We start from the raw sequence: 16,375 nt of genomic DNA, 5'->3' as shown, positions 1-16,375 counted from the left end.
GGGGGTTTATTTATCTTTGGGCTGCGGCTTCCCCCGACCCCCTTCCCAGCCCGGCCTGTGCTGAGCCAGAGCCGCCTGGCCTGTGTGTAGGGGATTTATAACCCCAGGGAAGTGAGAGCAGAGCCCCACTGAGCGCCCCCACCCCTCCATTCCGACACTGCCTCCCCTTCCCTGCTTGCCCCCCTGTGCCCGCCAATCTCCCCTGCTCCCCCATTGCCCCCCTTCTTCCCCTATTCTTCATTCCATGTCTCCTGCACCCCCCCCCATCCCCCCTTCTCCCTTCGCAGGGCAGACTCCGGGATGGGGGGTGGATTCAGGGGGTCTCTGTCTTGCTGGGCTGGGGCTGTGGGGGGGTTGCATGTGTCTGGTCCGCACCACTCTGGCCCTGTATTGTGTGTGTGGGGGGCTTGCACAGTTGTGTCTCCCAGTAGGGTTTGGAGTCAGCTGTCCCCCCGCAGGGTGTGTAAGGGGTGGGTGTGTAGGCAGGTGTGCAGCTCCGTGTGTTTCATACAGTTGGCTTAGGCTCAGATACATTTGTTAGTCTCTAAGGTGCCACAAGTCCTCCTTTTCAGTTGTGTACTTGTGTTTCCTGCCACAAGGGGGTGTGTGTCTGTTGTGTGTGTGAGCGCGTGTAGTTCTGTACCTGTGTCCCCACCCGCCCAGGTTGTGTGTGTAGACAGTTGTGTCTCCGCCTGGGGGGGTGTGTGGGGTGGTTGGTGTGGGTGTGTAGTGGTGTGTCTGTGCCCATTGTGTAGCTGTGTTCCTTCACACACCTGCTGTGTACCCTCCCCCCATCACCTTCACCTAACCCGGGTGACTGGGCTGCTGGGAGTGGGGTTAGTTCCCGGACATCCCCCCCTTTAGCTGAGATGGACACTGCAGGGAGCGATTCCTGGGGGGGCAGGGACGGGGAGTCCCTTGGGACAGACTGGGGAGGGGTAACTGGCTGGGGGGTAGACATAGGGAGGGGGCACTGGGATGGCTGGGGGGAGGGGCAGATATGGGGGGCTGTAGGGAGGGATCTCACCCTTCCTCCACAGGCCTGAACTTTCCCTCTCTCGGAAACATTTTTTCCTTCTGTGGTTCCCCCACCCCCCTCTCTCCTGCCCAACAAAGGGGCTTTTCATAGGCCGGGGGCAGGGGAGGGACCCTGGGGCGGGGGGAAGGGGGAGTGCTAGGGGGCATCTGAGGGTGGGGGAAGAGAAGGGCTGGGTTGGCCCCAGGGTTGCAGCATGGGGGGACCCAAAGCCAGCAGGGTGTGGAGAGGGGGCAGCAGCCGGGAAGGGAGGTAGCAAGTCCTGATTCCCCCCTTCCCTGGACCCCCAGTGTCTGGGCCCTTCCTCTCCTCCTCCCCCCCCCCACCCGGCCCCCAGTGTCTGGGCCCTTCCTCTCCTCCTCCCCCCCCCCCGCGCGGACCCCCAGTGTCTGGGCCCTTCCTCTCCCCCCCCCCCCCCACCCCCGCCCAGACCCCCAGTGTCTGGGCCCTTCCTCTCCTCCTCCCCCCGCCCGGACCCCAGTGTCTGGGCCCTTCCTCTCCTCCTCCCCCCTGCCCCGCCCGGACCCCCAGTGTCTGGGCCCTTCCTCTCCTCCTCCCCCGCCCGGACCCCCAGTGTCTGGGCCCTTCCTCTCCTCCTCCTCCCCCTCCCGGACCCCCAGTGTCTGGGCCCTTCCTCTCCTCCTCCTCCCCTCCGACCGCCAGTGTCTGGGCCCTTCCTCTCCTCCTCCCCCGCCCGGACCCCCAGTGTCTGGGCCCTTCCTCTCCTCCTCCCCCGCCCGGACCCCCAGTGTCTGGGCCCTTCCTCTCCTCCTCCCCCCCCCCCGGACCCCCAGTGTCTGGGCCCTTCCTCTCCTCCTCCCCCCCCCGACCACCAGTGTCTGGGCCCTTCCTCTCCTCCCTCCCCACCCCCGCCCAGACCCCCAGTGTCTGGGCCCTTCCTCTCCTCCTCCCCCCCACCCGGACCCGCAGTGTCTGGGCCCTTCCTCTCCTCCTCCCCCTCCCACCCGGCCCCCAGTGTCTGGGCCCTTCCTCTCCTCCTCCCCCCCCCCCCGCGCGGACCCCCAGTGTCTGGGCCCTTCCTCTCCTCCCCCCCACCCCCCCCGCCCGGACCCCCAGTGTCTGGGCCCTTCCTCTCCTCCTCCTCCCCCCCGACCACCAGTGTCTGGGCCCTTCCTCTCCTCCTTTTTGTTTCTTCTTTCATTCCCTGTTTGCTCCTCTTGCCTTCATTCCTTTTCTGAATTTCTCCCCCCCCACTCTGGACACTCGCTGTAATTACTATTTGGGTTTCCGGACGGAAAGCTGCCTGAACCTGCCCAAAATAGACGCTGCAGAGTCAGGCCTCCAGACCCGCTGCGCCCCACCCGGCTGGGGCAGCTCCAGGATGGGGTCTGTCTGGGGCAGATCCAGAGGGGGGGTGCTGGGGGTCTGGCCAGGAGAGTTCTGGGGGGGGTGCTGGGGGTCTGACTGGGGCAGATCCAGAGGGAGGGTGTTAGGGGTCTGGCTGGGGCAGATCCAGGGGGGGTCTGGCTGGGGCAGATCCAGAAGGGGGTGGTGCTTGGGGTCTGGCTGGGGCAGATCTAGGGTGGGTCTGGCTGGGGGCAGATCCAGAGGGGGGTCTGGGGGGTCTGGCTGGGATGGTCCCACAGGGTTGGAGCTGGACCTGGATGCAAGATCATCCCCCTAGGCTCTCCCTGCTGCCCCACCTGCAGCCACAGCCCTCGCCATGTCTCCAGCCCATCCTCTCTCTTCACTGTGCCCCTCAGTTATTTAACCCCATAGAACAACCAGGGACCTGCAGCTCATTGGAATGTGTATCGGCCCCCTATCTCCAGATCCCAGGGCATCCCTCCATCGCTCCACCTGCCCCTCCCTCCCTCCGTCCCCAGATCCCAGCTGTGCTTCCATCCATCCATGTATCCCTCGCTTCCATCCCTCCCTCCCTCCGTCCCCAGATCCCAGCTGTGCTTCCATCCATCCATGTATCCCTCGCTTCCATCCCTCCCTCCCTCTGTCCCCAGATCCCAGCTGTGCTTCCATCCCTCCATGTATCCCTCGCTTCCATCCCTCCATCGCTCCCTCCGTCCCCAGATCCCAGCTGTGCTTCCATCCATCCATGTATCCCTCGCTTCCATCCCTCCCTCCCTCCATCCCCAGATCCCAGCTGTGCTTCCATCCATCCATGTATCCCTCGCTTCCATCCCTCCATCGCTCCCTCCGTCCCCAGATCCCAGCTGTGCTTCCATCCATCCATGTATTCCTCGCTTCCATCCCTCCATCGCTCCCTCCATCCCCAGATCCCAGCTGTGCTTCCATCCATCCATGTATCCCTCGCTTCCATCCCTCCCTCCCTCCGTCCCCAGATCCCAGCTGTGCTTCCATCCATCCATGTATCCCTCGCTTCCATCCCTCCCTCTGTCCATCCCCAGATCCCAGCTGTGCTTCCATCCATCCATGTATCCCTCGCTTCCATCCCTCCCTCTGTCCATCCCCAGATCCCAGCTGTGCTTCCATCCCTCCATGTATCCCTCGCTTCCATCCCTCCATCGCTCCCTCCGTCCCCAGATCCCAGCTGTGCTTCCATCCATCCATGTATTCCTCGCTTCCATCCCTCCATCGCTCCCTCCATCCCCAGATCCCAGCTGTGCTTCCATCCATCCATGTATCCCTCGCTTCCATCCCTCCCTCCCTCCGTCCCCAGATCCCAGCTGTGCTTCCATCCATCCATGTATCCCTCGCTTCCATCCCTCCCTCTGTCCATCCCCAGATCCCAGCTGTGCTTCCATCCATCCATGTATCCCTCGCTTCCATCCCTCCCTCTGTCCATCCCCAGATCCCAGCTGTGCTTCCATCCCTCCATGTATCCCTCGCTTCCATCCCTCCCTCTGTCCATCCCCAGATCCCAGCTGTGCTTCCATCCCTCCCCTCATCCCCAGATCATAGCTGTGCTTTCATCCATCCATGCATTCCCAGATTCCCATGTTTGTCTCCATCCATGTCTCTCTTCATCCATGTACCCCTCACTTCCATCCATCCCTTCCTTGCTCCCAGGGTGTCATCCATCCATCTCGCCCCATTCCCGTCTTCTAGCATCACCATCCATCCATCTCCATACTTCACTCAGCATCTGTCTATCTATCTATCTATCTATCTATCTATCTATCTATCTATCTATCTATCTATCTATCCCTGTGCCCCTCCGCATGGCATCTGGTCCTTTGCAGATGCCAGCTCCTCTGCCCATTTCTTTAGGTCTCTAAGACAATCCACCCCACACCCTGCCCTGAGTCTTGTGGGGGTTGGGTGCCCCCCGATGCCAGGTAGTGTCCCCCCTGGACACACCCCCAGGAGCCCAGGTGGAGCGGACTGGCTGGAGGAGCTGGATGGGGAGCAGTGGGCTGGAAACCACAGCTGGGTGGGGCAGGGGCAGCGGGAGGTGAGGGCCACACAGATTGGGGCTGAGGGGGTTGGGAGCCAGGACACCTGGGTTCTATCTGTGCCTCTGGCGTTGGGGAATGGAGTCTAGGAAATCCACAAACCCAGCTCTGTGGGGATATTAATAACCCCAGGGTACCATGTTCCCCCTTCTTTGTCCTTGGTTAAAACCCCTCACCCACTTTTCACTGTTATACTCAGCTTTGCATGCTCCTGCCTAGAGCTGGCTGCATTGCACCATATGTAGAAGTCCCAGTGTTGCCTCTCCCTTACCTCAGGGCAGCCCAACCTCTGGGTCACAGAGAGCCCCACCTGGACTTTGGGGGTCAAGCCAGGAGCTGGGAAAGCTATCAAGGATCGGGGACCTTCTCTGAGCTGCCCCTCTTCTCTGCATCTGACTGTGGAAGCAGCAGCCCCTCCCACACATGCCTGCTGGTGAGGGTCTGGGGGATAAGCAAGTGGGGGGCAGAGTTAAGAGTATATGGTTTGAACTTCACAGGGAGTGGGGTAAATAGCTGGTCTCTGTGGGGAGGGGGCCATGGTACATCTGTGGTTCTCAGAGCACTTTACAATGGGACTTTATCCCAGACAGGGAAACTAAGGCACGAAAAAGGGAAAGGAGTTCCCCCTTAACGAATAGAACCCAGGAGTCCTGGCTCCCAGTGCCTCCCCGCCCAGAGCCAGGAACAGAACCCAGGAGTCCTGGCTCCCAGCCCCCTGCTATAACGCACTGGACCCTACTCCCCTCCCAGAGCCAGGAATACAACCCAGGAGTCCTGGTGGGTGGGGAGAGTCGTGGGGTGGGTGCCGAGGGGGCTGGCAGGCAGCGGGTGGCCAGTGGTGTGATGCCCCCCGGGGGCGGGGGCCAGCATAGCAGTGTGAATGGCTGTCTCAGTGCATTGATGTCTGGGGGCCCAGCCAGCGGCCTGTGGCAGGAGCCGTGCTCTCCTGTGGTTTGCCAGCCCCTGCCCTGACCCTGGGGCCGTGGGCAGCAGAGAAAGGGGCCCTTCAGCCCCCACTTCCTGCCCTGCCCCACCAGGTCTGGGGGGCTGAGAGCCTTTCACACAGCACTGAGCTGGGGGAGGGGAGCGATCACCAAGAGGTGGGGGCAGCTTTATGTCTGCCCCCCGCCAGATGGCTGTCTGTCCATCCACTCCAGAGCCTAGTGTCCCTGTGTGTCCATCTGTCCTGTCTGTCCCCAAGTCCCGCTGTGGCTGTCTGTCCTGTCCCCCGGGTCACGCTGTCTGTCTGTCCCATCTGGCTCCAGGTTCCCGCTCTGCTGTCTGTCCGTCCCTAGGTCCTAGTGTCTGCCCCCCCCAGTCTGTCCCCAGGTGGCACTGCTTTTCTCTGTGCCCGGGTCCCTGCCTGCCTGCCTAGGCAATCTCCGGCTGCCCCCGATTGGGGGGTATGTCTCCCCTCTGTGTGGGGCCTCTGGGCAATAGGAATACGCCCCTCCCCCGGCTCTCTGGGGACCCAGCGTTCCTGAAATGCAGCCACCTCTGGGGAGGGGGGCGCGGCAGCCAGATCTAGCCGTGGTGTGTGTAGGGTAGGGGGAGAAACAGACACCAGGGCACAAGCCTTGACTTTGCTGGACAGAGGCTGGGGAGTGGGACCAGAGACAGGACCCTATATGTGGGCGGCCATGGGGATCAGAGCGGGGGCAGTTGAGGGGGGCAGAGCCAAGGTCCTGGGGGAGGGGGAGCTCTGTGGGAAGAGTTGGGATCCTATACAAGAGGGGTGGAGGGGGGGCTTCTATCCATGGGCGCTGCTGGGGGATGGGGGGAGCTGATACTGGGGAGGGTCTGTCTTAGCAGGGAGTGGAGCGGGGTGTCCTGTATGGGGTCACCGGCCCCAGATACCAGCCTGTCTCTCTGTCTGTCCCCGCCCTGGCAGCAGGGTGCTCCGGGGGGGGGCACTGGGGGGCTCTGCCGGTCGCTCTCTGGGGCCTGGGAAGAGCCAGTGTCTGCTGGAATTTATAGGATGCTGCGGGATCCTTGCTTTGGTGACCTGCTGGTGTGGAACTGGGGCAGGCCGGGTCCCCCCTGGGATGGTGGGGGCCAGGGATGGAGCCATGGGGTGGGGCTTGCTGGGTCCCCCCTGGGATGCAGCCGTGGGGTGGGCGCGCTGGGTCCCCCCCTGGGATGGTGGGGGCCGGGGATGGAGCCATGGGGTGGGGCATGCCGGGTCCCCCTTGGGATGCAGCCGTGGGGTGGGCGCGCTGGTTCCCCCCGGGATGGTGGGGGCCGGGGATATGTTGGGAGAGAGTTGAGAGGCTGGGGAGGGGAGCAGTGGCTGCCCCGGGGGATTGTGGCCCCGAGGCATTCTGGGATGGCTGGCACGGTCCGTGGAGTGGTGGGGTTGGACTGGCTGTGACCTAGCGTGACCTGGGACCAGGACAGACGGACACGGTGGGACCTGGAACCAGGAGAGACAGATGGACGCGGCGTGACTGGGGAACAGGACAGATGGACACTCAGACGGTGGGATGAGCCGTGGCTGGATTTTCAGAAGAGGGGGCCAAGGCTGCTCACCTCCGGCTGGTTCGGGGCAGAGCCTCCTGCGCGTCCCCAGCAGATGCTCAGGGCCCTGTCCCCCAGAGATCCCCCCATGGGGCTGTGCAGGGACCCTGCCCCCCACCCCGGGGCAGTGCAGCTGTGGGGCTGGTGCGTGGGAGTAGCAGGTGCGGGGCGGGGAGCTAATCGCTTTCCCAGGAGCCGCTGGACTGGCAGGTCCCTGCGTCTTGCCGCAAATATGTCCCGTCCCAGCCAAGCCTGCACCAGAGCCATGGGGAGCGATGGTGGGGGGGCACGGCCGGGGGGAGCCAGGGCAGCTGGGGGGGGAGATGGGGGGGCACGGCCGGGGGGAGCCAGGGCAGCTGGGGGGGGGAGATGGGGGGGCACGGCCGGGGGGAGCCAGGGCAGCTGGGGGGGAGATGGGGGTCACGGCCGGCGGGGAGCCAGGGCAGCTGGGGGGAGATGGGGGGGCACGGCCGGCGGGGAGCCAGGGCAGCTGAGGGGGAGATGGGGGGGCACGGCCAGCAGGGAGCCAGGGCAGCTGGGGGGGAGATGGGGGGGCACGGCCAGGGGGGAGCCAGGGCAGCTGGGGGGGGGAGATGGGGGGGCACGGCCAGGGGGGAGCCAGGGCAGCTGGGGGGGGAGATGGGGGGGCACGGCCAGCAGGGAGCCAGGGCAGCTGGGGGGGAGATGGGGGGGCACGGCCAGCGGGGAGCCAGGGCAGCTGAGGGGGAGATGGGGGGTCACGGCCGGGGGGGGGAGCCAGGGCAGCTGGGGCGGAGATGGGGGGTCACGGCCGGGGGGGGAGCCAGGGCAGCTGGGGCGGAGATGGGGGGGCACGGCCGGGGGGGGAGCCAGGGCAGCTGGGGCGGAGATGGGGGGGCACGGCCGGGGGGGGAGCCAGGGCAGCGGGGGGGGGAGATGGGGGGGCACGGCCGGGGGGAGCCAGGGCAGCTGGGGGGGGAGATGGGGGGGGAGATGGGGGGGCACGGCCGGGGGGGAGCCAGGGCAGCTGGGGGGGAGATGGGGGGGCACGGCCGGGGGGGAGCCAGGGCAGCTGGGGGGGAGATGGGGGGGCACGGCCGGGGGGGAGCCAGGGCAGCTGCGGGGGGGAGCTGTGGGTTGTGCGGTCGCTGGCAGGATCAAGTGACCCCGTCCGGTCCCAAGCCCGCCACCCCCCCACGGCCCTCTGTGCTGGGGAGCTCGTGGTTCAATTAAAGGGCCCATTCTCTGCTGCCCAGGCCCCTCCCCCCTGCCCCCCACTTCCCCTCCCCTCTGCCCCCTCCTTCTGTCTCCACTTCCCCTCTGCTCCCCTCTCCACCTGCCCCCCACTTCCCCTCCTCCTGACCCCCCCCGTGACCTCTCCTGTCTGGCCCCTCCCACTCCACCTGACCCCCCCACCCCTCCCTCCTGCTCCTCCTCCATGGGAATAACCCCCTCCCCTGACCCTCACGCTGTGACCCCCCCACTGGAGCCCTCTCCCTCCCCCCCCGGCTCCTGGCCCTTCTCCCCTCACTTCTTTCTACAGCCAATATCCCCCGACCCCCCCTTCACCCCCCCTTCCTCTAGTGTCTCCTCCCTCAGACCCCCCATTCCAGCCCTGGCTCTGGGGGCTCCCCTCCCCCATTCCTGCCCCACCCCTCCCTGGGGAGTTGAGCTATGCAGCCCTAATGGCTTTTCCTCGCGCCCGCCTGGCAGCCCGAAGAAAGGTGTCTCTGTGCGGCTGGCGCGGCCTGGCTGCCAGCGCTCCCAGCTGGGGCTGGGCCAGCGCCGAGCTCAGCGTGCGGCCGGGAGACCCCGGGTGGGGACGTGGCTCTGAGAGGGGCTCTGAGCGTGTGTGTGTGGGGCTTGGATCCTCTCTGCCAGGGGCTAACGTTCCCCTCCCCTGCCAGTTCACCAGTGCTGTGAGCTTCCCCGTGGCAGTGCCCCCAGCTAGGGACCCCGGTGCTGTGAGCCTCCCTCACAACACTGTCCCCAGCCGGGAAGTCTGGCGCTGCAAACTTCCCTGGAGCAGTGCCCCCAGCTGGAGATCCCGTGGCAGTGCCCTGAGCCAAGGGCTCCGGTCTCTGTCTCACTGTCTGTGTCCTGAGGGGGATATTAATGGATGCCAGATGCCGAATGGAACAACGGGGCGGGGGGGGGGGGAGGAGAAATGGGGCTCCTGCCTTCACAACAGGGCCATAAACATGGGGCTGATGAGAAACCCAGATGGGAGCTGGATGGAAAAATGGGAGAGGGGGACAGATGTGGAGAGACGCAGACAGACAGACGGGGCGGGAGGGTGGGGTCACTCACAGCACAGTACCCCCTGAGGTCCCTGCCCCCAGCCCTGCTCCATCACCCCCCAACTAGGGCAGCCCCTGTACTTGGAGGGGCAGTGCCCCCACCCGGCAGGCTCACCCACTGCCCACCCTTGACCCCAGCGAGCAGGCCTGGGCTCCCCCTTGTGGCCAGTGTCCCATGGGGGGGGATAATTCCCTCCAAGGATCCTGACCCCAAGACCCCGGGGTGGTGATGACGTCCCCTCACAAACCCGCCCTTGCTGGAGCGAGGGTCACCCGTCCATGTCCCCGTCCATCTGTCCGTCTGAGCGCCTCTGCCTCCCCCCCGCCCCCATATGCAGGCTGGCCTTGCTGCCCCCCATCACCCCTCGCCCCTGGCTGGGAGGGATCGGCCCCACCTGAGGTGTGGGTGGGCGGGTGGGCCGTGAGCCAGGCCCGGCTGGAGCTGATGGCTTCTGTTTCTGTCCAGTGTGGAATATTGAGCTCAGCTGAGAGGGGGCGGGGGGCAGCCTGGGAGCTGGGGGCGAATTGTGTAACGGGGTGTGCACGCGATTGTGACCCAGCTGCGTGCAATTGTGAAATGGGATCTGTAGGGCTGTGAAGTGGGGGGGGGGGTATGTGTGTAATTGTGATACCGGTGAGCCGCTGTGCTATGGGGTATGTGTAACTGGTGATTGTGAGCTCGTGGTGGGTGCGTCTGTGAAGCCGGGCATGTGATTGCGCCTGACATGGGGGGTGCCGTTGTGAGGTGGGGTGGGGTGCGATCTGTGACGAGGCAGCTGTGCTTGTGGAGTGGGGGGGCTTGCAACGGAGAAGGGGCCGGGGTGAAAGGGTGCGTGTGTGCGCGAGAGCCAGTGCGTGCTGAGGGGCGCGTGCCCGATGGAGAAGCCGGCTGGGTGCCTGCTTAGAATGCATTCTGCGTGTGCAATGGGGCGTTGGGGGGGTGGCATTGCGGGGGGCGAGGGGGGGGGCTGCGTTTCGGCAGCAAAGGCGGTGTGCCTGGGAGGGTGTGTGTGTGATTGTGAGATGGGGGGTGTGAGTGAATCTGTGTGTGTGTGTGTGTGTTTCCCCTGGACCCTCCAGACCCCCTCCCCCGCCGGCTGGGAACAAAGACCCCGTTGATTGGGCCTGAAAAAGCCCGTCTCTGTGAGCGTCCCGGGAGGGGAGATTGGAATTTGGATAGAACTGGCCAGCGCACCTGAGGGGACTCCTACCCCCTCCTCAGCCCTGCCAGCCCCCCCCCACCCCCCGGCTCCCCAGTCAGGGGCCCCCTGCCCTGAGCCCCCAGCCAGGAGTCTTATAGCCAGCCTCCAGTGCATCGGGGCAGGGGGACCCCATCTCCTGCACCCACGGCCAGTCTCCCTTAGCTGCCCAGACACCCACTTCCATGCAGCCAGGCCTGCCTGCTCTGGGGGCATTCCTCCACCTTGTTCCAGGACCACCCCCCAGCTCAGCCCCCAGGGCAGAAGGTCTCTCATGGAGAGGGGGATTTATAGGTTGGTGGGGCCTGAATGTGGAGAGGCTCAGCGGGGAATGGGAGTCTCGGCTGGAGGGGGGGACCTTGGTAGCTGCGGGGGGTGAGTTTATGTGATCCCAGAACTGGGGAGCTCTGTGGGGCTGGGGAGGGGGCCCCTGTCGGGGAGGTGGGGGCTGTTGGCAGAGCTCTGACCCCTCCTCCCCCCGTGTCCCGCAGCAGAGCCGGTGGACGTGCTGAAGGCGCTGCACTTCCAGGCCCAGCCGGCCGGCGTGCGGAAGACGACGGGGTTCTGCCCCGCCGGGCGGGCAGGGGCGGGGCCGGACGTGGCCTACAGGATATCACGGCAGGCGCAGATCAGCGCCCCCACCAGGCAGCTCTTCTCAGGTACCGGGCCGTGCGCCCGCCCCAACCGCATGGGATCGTCCACCCCCTCCCTGTCCTGCGGCACGTTCCCCCTCCCTGTGTCCTCCATCAGCTGGGCCCTGCCCACAGGCTCCCCCCGCCTCCGCGGCTGGTCCACGCCCCCTAGCTCACAGCATGGCCCCGCGCCCCCCATGGAACATTCCCACACCCCCTTGGGACGTTCCCGCACCTCCCGTGTCACTAGTGGAGCATTCCTGTGACCCCCATGTCACTAGTGGAACATTCCCACACCCCCTTGGGACGTTCCCGCACCTCCCGTGTCACTAGTGGAACATTCCTGTGCGCCCACCCCTGTTTTCCTACAGCCCCATTGGGATGTTCCCAAACCCCCAGTGTCCATCGTGGAACATTCCTGTGACCCCCATGTCACTAGTGGAACATTCCCACACCCCCTTGGGACGTTCCCGCACCTCCCATGTCACTAGTGGAACATTCCTGTGCGCCCACCCCTGTTTTCCTACAGCCCCATTGGGATGTTCCCACACCCCCAGTGTCCATCGTGGAACATTCCTGTGACCCCCATGTCACTAGTGGAACATTCCCACGCCCCCTTGGGACGTTTCCGCACCTCCCGTGTCACTAGTGGAACATTCCTGTGCGCCCACCCCCACTTTCCTACATCCCCATTGGGATGTTCCCACCCCCATGTCACTAGTGGAACATTCCCACACCCCCTTGGGATGTTCCCCCGCCCCTGTGTCCTTAGTGGAACATTCCTGTGACCCCCATGTCACTAGTGGAACATTCCCACGCCCCCTTGGGATGTTCCCGCACCCCTGTGTTCTTAGTGGAACATTCCTACATCCCCCTTGGGCTGTCTCTGCACCCCCCAGCGTCCTGCCCCCCAAGCCCCCCCCGCCTCCCCCGCGGGGTCCCACAGCCCCTGCTGTCTCCCCAGGGAAGTTCCCGGAGGATTTCTCCATCATGGCCCTGGTGAGGCCCAAGGCCGGGACCCAGGGGTTCCTGCTCTCCATGTACGACCAGCACGGCACCCAGCAGCTGGGGGTGGAGCTGGGGCGCTCGCCCGTCTTCCTCTACCAGGACCAGAGCGGCCGGCCCGCCCCCGAGGACTACCCGCTCTTCCGGGGCATCAACCTCGCTGACGGCAAGTGGGTACCCGCCGACCCCTGACCCCCAAACCATTGCACCCCCCCCAAGGACTCCCCGCTCTTCCGGGGCATCAACCTCGGTGCCAGCAAGTGGGTACCCGCCGACCCCTGACCCCCAAACCATTGCACCCCCCCCCGAGGACTCCCCGCTCTTCCGGGGCATCAACCTCGCTGACGGCAAGTGGGTACCCGCCAACCCCTGACCCCCAAACCCTGCACCCCCCCCCGAGGACTCCCCGCTCTTCCGGGGCATCAACCTCGGTGCCAGCAAGTGGGTACCCGCCGACCCCTGACCCCCAAACCATTGCACCCCCCCCAAGGACTCCCCGCTCTTCCGGGGCATCAACCTCGGTGCCAGCAAGTGGGTACCCGCCGACCCCTGACCCCCAAACCATTGCACCCCCCACCCCACCCCCGAGGACTCCCCGCTCTTCCGGGGCATCAACCTCGGTGCCGGCAAGTGGGTAGCCGCCAACCCCTGATCCCCAAACCATTGCACCCCCCCCCGAGGACTCCCCGCTCTTCCGGGGCATCAACCTCGGTGCCAGCAAGTGGGTACCTGCCGACCCCAGACCCCCAAACCATTGCACCCCCGAGGACTCCCCGCTCTTCCGGGGCATCAACCTTGGTGCCGGCAAGTGGGTATCCGCCGACCCCTGAGCTCCAAACCCTGCACCCCCCCCCCCCCCGAGGACTCCCCACGCTTCCGGGGCATCAACCTCGGTGCCGGCAAGTGGGTATCCGCCGACCCCCAACACTGCAGCACATGGGTACCCTCTGCCCCCTACACCGACCTGACTCCAACCCCGGAGGACTCCCCTTTTCATCCCTCACGTCCTCCTGTCCTGTCTCCCCCCGTGTCTGTTTGTCCCGCCCCCTCCCATCGACGGGTCTGTGTCCCCAGGTGGCACCGGCTGGCGCTGAGTGTGCACAGACAGTCCGTGACCCTGATCCTGGACTGTAAGAAGAAGGTGACGCGGACGCTGCCCCGGGGCCCCCACCCGGTGATCGACACCCGTGGCATCACTGTCTTTGGCACCCGCATCCTCGACGAGGAGGTCTTCCAGGTACCGGCCCAGACTTTCCTGCATCCCCCGGCCCATGGGGACCCTGCCTGACCCCCATGTCTCCCCTAAGACTGGCTGGGTGTGAGGAATGGGGGGCAGTGCCTGGGGGTGGTTTGGGGGGAAATTGGGCGTTATTTCTGGGTGGGGTCACAATGGGGAAGCAGGATGGTATCAGGGTAACTCCTCTCCTTCCACCCTCCATCCCCATCCTTCCACCCTCCATCCCCACCCTCCCGCCCTCGCTCCCTATACACACCCCTCCATCTATCCCCCAGTCCATCCATCCCTCCATCCATTCCCACATGCATCCATCCATCCTTCTATGCCCCTAATCCATCCACGATCCATCCTTTCATCCCAACCCTCCCTCCCTCCATCCCCACGCACACCTGTGCATCCACCCAATCCTCCATCCATCCATCCATCCCTGCACACACCCCTCCACCCACCCATCCCTCTGTCCCCCCAATCCATCCCTCCATACCCACCTCCCTCCCTCCTTCCATCCCCACGCACCTGTCCTTCCACCCAATCATCCGTCCATCCATCCATCCCTGCACACAGCCCTCCACCCACCCATCCCTCTGTCCCCCCAATCCATCCCTCCATTCCCACCTCCCTCCCTCCCTCCCTCCATCCCCATGCACCTGTCCTTCCACCCAATCCTCCAACCATCCATCCATCCATCCATCTCTGCACGCACCCCTCCACCCACCCTCCTTCCCTCCATCCAACCCCACACACCTGTCTATCCACCCAATCCTCCAACCATCCATCCGTCCATCCCTGCACACACCCCTCCACCCACCCATCCCTCTGTGCCCCCAATCCATCCCTCCATTCCCACCTCCCTCCCTCCCTCCCTCCATCCATCCCCACGCACCTGTCCTTCCACCCAATCCTCCATCCATCCATCCATCCCTGCACACACCCCTCCACCCACCCTCCGTCCCTCCATCCAGCCCCACACACATGTCTATCCACCCAATCCTCCAACCATCCATCTGTCCATCCCTGCACATAGCCCTCCACCCACCCATCCCTCTGTCCCCCCAATCCACCCCTCCATTCCCACCTCCCTCCCTTCCTCCATTCCCATACACCTGTCCATCCACCCAATCCTCCATCCACCCTACCCTCCATCCATCCATGGTCCATCCCTTCATCCCCTCCCTCCAGCCCCCCATCCCTCTATCCTCTGCAGTCCATCCACGATCCATCTCCTCCCACCCCTCCATCCAACCCCATCCCTCCGTCCCTGGCCCCTTTCCCCATTCGTGGCGGGTGGGGATTCCAGGCCCAGCAGTGCCCGTCCCCCCATCACCCCATCTCTCTCTGCAGGGTGACATCCAGCAGCTGCTCATCGTCCCGAACCCCCAGGCGGCCTACGACTACTGCGAGCACTACAGCCCCGACTGCCCTGCCCTGCCCCACCTGCCCCAGGCACAGGAGGCGCTGCAGAGACCTGCCAGGCCCCAGGTGAGGGACATGGGGCAGACCGAGCAGGTCAGGCCTTTGGGTCTGATCTCGGGGAGGATACGGGGCTGGGTGGGCCCGGGGAGCTGATATTGGGGGGGATACACTGATCTCGTGTGGGATACGGGGCTGGATGGGCCCGTGGAGCTGATCGGGCTTGTGGGGCTGATCTGGCGGGGGGGTTACAGGGCTGGTCGGGCCCGTGGGGCTCATCTCGGGGGGATATGGGGCTGCTGGTCCTTCACTGACGTTTTCAGGTTCAAAGGGAAAAAGCCTGAAACCCCCCAGGGAGACACTGCCGGGTTCATCTCAGGGTCCCCCACCACCATCTGCCCCTCAGACCCCACCCATCCACAGGGACCCCCCACTGACCCCCTGGGGAAACACTGCCAGCTTCATCTCAGGGTCCCAGACCTCCCACCTGCCCCTCATAACTCTCCCCCATATGGGGCCCCCCACCCCCCGTGTTCCCAGCATGCCCTGCTCCTTCTCGGGGCCACCTGCCCCCCATGTTCCCAGCGTGCCCAGCTCCTTCTCGGGGCCCCCCGCCACCCGTGTTCCCAGCGTGCCCTGCTCCTTCTCGGGGCCCCCCGCCACCCGTGTTCCCAGCGTGCCCAGCTCCTTCTCGGGGCCACCTGCCCCCCATGTTCCCAGCGTGCCCAGCTCCTTCTCGGGGCCCCCCGCCCCCCGTGTTCCCAGCGTGCCCTGCTCCTTCTCGGGGCAGGCTGCTCTGGCTTGCAGTGGGGTGGGGGGTGAACCCCAGAATTGGAGGTTTAAAGGCCGTTCTCCCCCCCCATCCCTGCCCTCAGTGGGGGAGCTGAGAGTCAGGCCTAGGGGGGGGAGGGGCCCAGGGGTGGGGGAGCCGGGGGGGGGAAGAACTGGAGTGGGGGGGCCAGACAGACCCCACACCCTGGTCCAGCCCCTGACCCTCCCCGTGCTGTGGGTTTCTGTTATGATTATTTTGTTCTCCTCCTTTCCCCGCTTCCACCGTCCCTCCCTCCCCCCCGTCGCCTAGTACTTTGAGGAGGAGGTGGAGTACTATGAGTACCCCGACTCTTACGGGAATAAAGAGGATGGGAACGCGTCCCTCCCCACTCCTTCGGGGGGCACAGTGGAGCAGGTAACCGGGGGGGGGCAGGCTCTGCTCCCCCCACAACGTCCGTCTGTCTGTCCCAGCTCCCGTTGTGTCTGAGTTTCATCCTCTCATGGCAGTGTCATCCATCCATCCATCCATCTGTCCATCCATCACTGCTTCATTGCACCCCCTGAGCAGGAGCGCGGGGGGCACGGGTTGGGGGGCAGGGAATGGGGATACTAGTGGGGGGCAAGCCATGCCCTCCACACACTGAAACCTGCTGGTGGGGCCTCTGGGGGCGGGGCAGAGGGGAGGGAATCCCGGTGTGTGCTCCATACACATGGGGGTCCTAAGGACAATGGGGGCTCTGGGGTGACCCCTGGAGATTCGGGGTGCTCTGTATGTATCCAGGTCCCCAGAGGCAGAGGGGGTTCTGGGGCGACCCCTGGAGATTCCGGGTGCTCTGTATGTATCCAGGTCCCCAGGGCAGAGGGGGTTCTGGGGCAACCCCTGGAGATTTGGGG

The 16,375-nt window shown here is 65.2% G+C and overlaps 1 protein-coding gene across 1 annotated transcript in view; it reads left to right on the top strand.

Moving 5' to 3' along the window:
- COL11A2 (collagen type XI alpha 2 chain) overlaps positions 1–16,375 on the top strand; it is a 63,308-nt gene that overhangs the window by 1,618 nt on the left and 45,315 nt on the right. Inside the window, exons 2-6 of the mRNA XM_043527630.1 lie at positions 10,918–11,085; positions 12,023–12,233; positions 13,138–13,300; positions 14,642–14,779; positions 15,792–15,896. Of these exons, the coding sequence (XP_043383565.1) occupies positions 10,918–11,085; positions 12,023–12,233; positions 13,138–13,300; positions 14,642–14,779; positions 15,792–15,896 (785 nt within the window). The remainder of the gene's footprint in view (positions 1–10,917; positions 11,086–12,022; positions 12,234–13,137; positions 13,301–14,641; positions 14,780–15,791; positions 15,897–16,375) is intronic.

Source organism: Chelonia mydas, chromosome 14 (assembly GCF_015237465.2).
Source record: "Chelonia mydas isolate rCheMyd1 chromosome 14, rCheMyd1.pri.v2, whole genome shotgun sequence".
Taxonomy (NCBI): domain Eukaryota; kingdom Metazoa; phylum Chordata; order Testudines; family Cheloniidae; genus Chelonia; species Chelonia mydas.
The sequence above is the reverse complement of the archived record's forward strand: the minus strand, read 5'-3'. Positions and strand labels throughout refer to the sequence as shown.